Source organism: Pteropus vampyrus, unplaced genomic scaffold, assembly GCF_000151845.1.
Source record: "Pteropus vampyrus isolate Shadow unplaced genomic scaffold, Pvam_2.0 Scaffold219, whole genome shotgun sequence".
NCBI lineage: Eukaryota > Metazoa > Chordata > Mammalia > Chiroptera > Pteropodidae > Pteropus > Pteropus vampyrus.
Window position 1 is genome coordinate 384,514 of NW_011889000.1, and position 5,491 is coordinate 390,004.

The following is a 5,491-nucleotide window of genomic DNA, read 5'->3' on the forward strand; positions in this document are numbered from 1 at the left end:
GACTGTCTGACTTCATCATCCCTGTGTTCCAGGTACCTACACTTCCAAACCCGTAGCCTTGTTGCAGGCAGACGGAAGGGGCCACCAGCCATCTGCCCAACCAGCAAAAAATACTGAGTAATTCAGTACTTCTGCATGCAGCAGTATTTACAATAGCAACCTAAGTGTCCATCGATAAATGAATGGATAAAGAAGTGGTACACATATATACAATGCAATATTACTCAACCACAAAAGAGTGAAATCTTGCCATCTGTGATGATGTGGATGGACCTAGAGAATGTTATGCTAAGTGAAATAAGTCAGACAGAGAAAGACAAATACCATATGATTTCACTTGCATGTGGAAACTAAAAATCAAAATAAACGATCAAAACAAAAAACAAACTGATAGATACAGAGAACAAACAGATGGTTGACAGATGGGAGGGGGGCTGGAGGGTGGGTGAAAAGGGGAAGAGATTAAGATGTACAAATTGGTAGTTATAAATACAATCACAGGAACGTAAAGTAGAGCACGGGAAACATACTCAATGTTATAATTACTATGTATGGTGCCAGGTGGGTACTAGCCTAACTGGGGTGATCACTTTGTAAGGTATATACATGTCTAATCACTATGTTGTACCCCTGAAACTGATATAACATTCTATGTCAACTGTAATTGGAAAAAATTATTTAAAAAGACACACAAGCACCTGGTGAGTGGTGGGCACCATGCTAGTTGCCAGTTTCAGAGTTGTGTGAACACATTTTGCTCCACCTCAGTACTCAGCTGGGTGCGCCCCTCCCACGTCTAGACACAGTACCACATGTACAGCGGATGTTCAATAAATGCTACGTGAATACAGGATGGCTGTGGGAAGACGGAGAGGCAAGAGGCAGAAGCAGCTCATTTTCGCTAGAAGGAGCTGAGTCTTACAGGAGCAGACGCCTCAGCACTTCTGAAGGCTGGCGATCTGCGGGATAAAGGGGTGGAGGGCTGCGGATGGAGGCGAACGGAAGCCCTGGTGAACGAATGAATGAATGCCATCATCCACAGCATCGCCAGATGCCCCCACAAAGATTTGCTGGCTCAGCCACCGCCCTGGAGCCCTGCAATGGGAACTCGCTGCACCTCCGCTGCTCCTGCCAAAGACTCGGCTTTCACTCAGCATCTCGCTGAGGCCGAGTCAAGGGCAACGCTATCTCAGGGACACCTCACGAGCACGGGGAGGGGATAATCGCTTCCCCCATGCAGCTGCAAGTGTCTGAGAGCCTCGCTCTCCTGAGTTAGTCACGTGCACATCACACACCCCTCGGCTCTGGGCCCTGCGCACCTGCCCAGCGGCCTGGAACAATCAGGACCTGTGGGCCGGAGCTCAGGCAATGTTGCCACTGAATGCACTCCAAACCCTGACTTGTCCAGAGTTAGGTTAAGATCGGTGCATTTCAATGTACATCAATTTTACCTAAAACCAAAAGAAGTGTGGAGGTGGAAAGCGGGAGGTAAAGATGAAACGAGAATGGCAGCGTGCTGACAGCCGCTGAAGCTGGGTGATGCCGACACAGGGCTCTGACTTCACTATTCCGTTCACTTTCTATATGCTCAACACTTTCAAAGATCAATGGTTAAAAAAAAGAAGAAGCCCAGATTTTGATAGGAAAGGAAATGCCTGGGAATCTAGGGTAAAGCACGTCGCTACGAATCAGCACCTGTGGTGAACTTCCTCCTCCTTGTTCTTGGTTTGGAGAGAAAAGGAAGATGGGCGGGAATCCTTAGGGGAGCAGAGACCCCAATGCCAATGCTAGGTTTCCCCAAGCCAGGATTAGCCACATACCCGCTTCTCCACTCGGGGACCCTCCTGCCGCTCAGTCTCCAGAAACCCCAAACCGCTGAGGGTGACGTTTGATTTACTTCCCTGTGCCCCAGACCCTGAAGCAGAGGGCCAACCAAAAGGAAACACGGTGGGGGCACGGCGCAGGGAGGAACCCGAGCCCTGCGGGCACCGCCTGACTGCCCGGCAGCTGCCGCACACACCTCTCCCTGAGCTCCTTGTGCTCCAGCTCCAGGTTCCGATGCAGCGTCTTCAGGCAGCTGTGCTGGCGGATGAGGGCCTCGTACTCCGCGGACTGGCGCTCGTGGAGCGCGCCCAGGTGCTCGTGGTCCTGCAGCAGGGCCTCATAGGCGGCCGTCAGCCGCTCCTGCTGCTTCTGCAGGTTCTCGTTCTCACTCTCCTTGGCTGCCTGCTGGTTCTGGAGCAGGGTGTACTGCGAGGTGAGCGAGGCGCTCTGGGAGCTCAGAGTGGAGTTCTCCACCTGCAGGGAGGGAGGGAGGGGAGCTGGGCTGCCTCTCTGTGTGCAGGCTCCCGGGGAGCCACGGGCTCGGCGTCCCCAAATGCAGTGAGGGGCCAAGAGCAGGGGTCACGTGCAACACTGAAATAATAGGGACCCTCAGGGCAGGCAAAACCCAGGGGACTGAGGACGGTTCTATCAGAGCTTAAGGAACTGCTCCTGGAAAGGGCTGATGGCACAAACGGGCTATTACATGGTGCTTCAGTGCTGTGCCCCCTCCGCAAATGTGACCTTTTGGGGCAAATTATGTCCTTTCTCTAGGTACCTTGGGTACCGTCTTTGACTCCTTTCAGAAGCCTATTTTAAAAAAAGAAGTAGACGGAAAACCGACAGGGATATAGAATACCTGAACAACACTACCTACCAATGTGACCTAACACGTTTACAGAACACCCAACCAGCGACACCTAAAACCACCAGAAAACCGAAGAGGGAATCCGTCCTAACTCATTCTGAGGCCAGAATTACACGGATATTCAAACCACATCATTATAACATTAACAACCCAACAAAAACGAACTACTAGCCAATACCCTACTCTATTTTAACAGAACCAACCCTAACCTCTTTGCCAAATGTTTCCTGTTCATTGTCCCTGACCCATAAGTTACATATTTTCAAACGCTTTTCTCAGAAACTGCATTAATAAATAATTCGTTTTCCCACAACCTATCGGCCATAAATAAAAACCAATGTCCCCACCTCTGCAGCTCAGAACACCAGCTCTGCTAGATGCTCGCGACAGCTGGGGAGCCACTTCATGCTCGCCTCCTCTCGTGGAGGTTAAAAATCCACCTTAGAGAGGCTCTGCCCGGTCCCACGGTAAAGAAACCTGCTTAACTCTGTTGGGCTGAACTTGGCTGGTCCCACGTCTTCCCCCAAGTCATTCCTAGTAACACCTCGAGGGACAGATTTTAGGAAACAGACAAAAGCAGGGAAATGACATTTTTGGCCTGGGCAGCCGCATGTTCAATCATTGAAAATGGCTTGTAAACCATCACCACCTTCCAAGATCTTGAGGCTAGAAACCACTGTTTACAACGAGCCTATTAAAAATAAAACAAGAAGACCCCCAACTCTCTCATTCACCATCTCGCTTCTTATGAGGAGCCGGCGTGCTGGGAGCTGGTCTCCAGGAGAGCAGGTATTCACCCCGTGCCCTCACCTGCAGCTTGGCTGTCTGGGTCTGCAGGGTCGTGTTGTGCTCTTGCAGGAAGGCGCTTTGTCTCTGCAGGGTTAGAATCTGGCTGCTGAAGGCCACGTTCTGGGTCTCCAAGTGCTGCAGCTGTTCCTTGAGCAGCTGCTTCTCAGCCTGCAGAGCTGCGTTCTAGGGAGTGGGAAGCACGAGGTCATCAGACACTGGCCTGATAAATGGTACCTGAGTTGTAAGGAACCCTCAAGAGTCTATGTTTTGGGGGCCAAAGCCAGGGTCCGCCAGGTGAGAGAAGTAACATTTTCCCTCTTGGAAAACACAATCAACAGAATTGGAAAAAATAACTATTTTGCGGGGCACGTGCTTTCAAGACAACAAAGAATACATATAAAGGGGACTGAGCACAGAACCTTAGCTTTGGGTGCGAGGCAAAGGCAAGCTGGAGTTCGGGCTGCTTCATCCTCTCTCTAATGCTTTTGTTTTCTGTTGAACACCTGAGTGTATTTCTTTCAGCTTCTTGCACAGGATGGGAGTCAAGGCCTGCGGCCACAGCCTCACCCTACTCCGGAGTGACAGCAGGTAGAATGAGGTGGTTCATGTTCCATGAGGCTGATAAAGGCCTTGCAGAATACGCCACCAACTGGGCCAGGGGCCAAGACATGTGGGTTACCTTACTAGCACGGGACTTCGGTCAAGTCTCTTAAACTCTGTCTCAGCTTTCTCATCTGTCAAACCATCACTATCTACTTCATGCAATTGTTGGGAGCGTCAAATAAAACCAGGGGTTTAGACATGCACTGGCAAACTGTTTTCTGTAAAGGGCCAGATAGTAAATATTTTGGGGTGTACCAGCCATGTTGTCTCTGTCCCAACTACTCAGCCCCTCCAGTGCTAGGGAGGCAACCACACACAGCACAAAGGGCATGTCTGTGTTCTCATAAAACCTTGTTTACAAAAGCAGGCAGCGGGCTGTGGTTTGTCACCCCTGATACAGAGCACTGACACACAATGCTATGGAAATACACCATAGGCCGAGTCTGATGGGCAGAGAGACTGCAAGTCACCATGAGAAAATATGAACATACCCCTTTGTGCCGGAAATGCTGAAGGGGCCGCAAATGAAAAACAGCTAAAAGGATTTGCCAGGACAACTCAAGAAGTGTCCAACTAGATCTAAATAACTCTCAACAGATTCTGACATCTTGTGTGCTTTACAGTGATGGCGTTCCATCACCGGGACCATTTTAATAGGAAGGTCTCTCTGAGCAACTGTGACCGGGGCAGCCAACTCACATCCCGCTCCAGTTCAATGGCCCGGTCCTTCACTCGCAGCAGCTCCATGGTGGCTTCCTTGTGGCTTGGCCCCCAGCTCTCCCTTCCTTGGTGACCAGCAACCAACGTCCCCACAGGCTGTTTGACAGAATTCTGCAGGTGCTTCCCCTCTTCCTGGTTCTGCCTGAGGCTCTCACACTCCTTCTGCAGCTGTGGGGACAGGTGCATGAAAGCAGATGTGGGGCAGGAAGAGGCCAGCTTGGAGTCCGCTGTCAGTGGCCAGAGGACGGCCTCACACCAAACCCCACGCCTCACCCAGCACTGGCACATGACAAGCCAGACACTCAGCTTTTGCTTTTGGGGGCAGTGCACACAAGCGGTGGTCACCTGCAACCCCATCCTGCCTCAGTCCCGACTTTAGCCTTGTGGCAAGTCTTCTCACTTCCCTGAGCCTCGGCTGTCTGCCGAGGCGAGCCCAGGAATGTGGACCAAGTGATGTTATAAAGCCCCTTCCGGCTCTGGAACAGCTTTGCCCTAATTCCTTACCCAATCACGCAGCCAAGAGGCGTGCCAAGGATTCAAAGAGGAGGGAGGAAAGGTACCTGTGCGCACACCTGTGGAGGGCCCGTGCTAAGAGGAGATGTGCACAACCTTATGAGCCCCTGTGTGCCTGTGTGCCCCATCTGAGGGTGCCCATGAGCCTCTGTAGGCCTGTTTGGTGTCCAATGCCCA

At 51.3% G+C, this 5,491-nt stretch overlaps 1 protein-coding gene across 1 annotated transcript in view; it reads right to left on the minus strand.

Moving 5' to 3' along the window:
- The window catches only part of CCDC88C (coiled-coil domain containing 88C), a gene marked incomplete at its 5' end in the record, with an annotated part of 121,079 nt that overhangs the window by 28,204 nt on the left and 87,384 nt on the right, over positions 1 to 5,491 (minus strand). The window contains 4 exons of the mRNA XM_023538363.1: positions 2,021 to 2,298; positions 3,500 to 3,661; positions 4,781 to 5,163; positions 5,362 to 5,389. Coding sequence (XP_023394131.1) covers positions 2,021 to 2,298; positions 3,500 to 3,661; positions 4,781 to 5,163; positions 5,362 to 5,389 — 851 coding nt within the window. The remainder of the gene's footprint in view (positions 1 to 2,020; positions 2,299 to 3,499; positions 3,662 to 4,780; positions 5,164 to 5,361; positions 5,390 to 5,491) is intronic.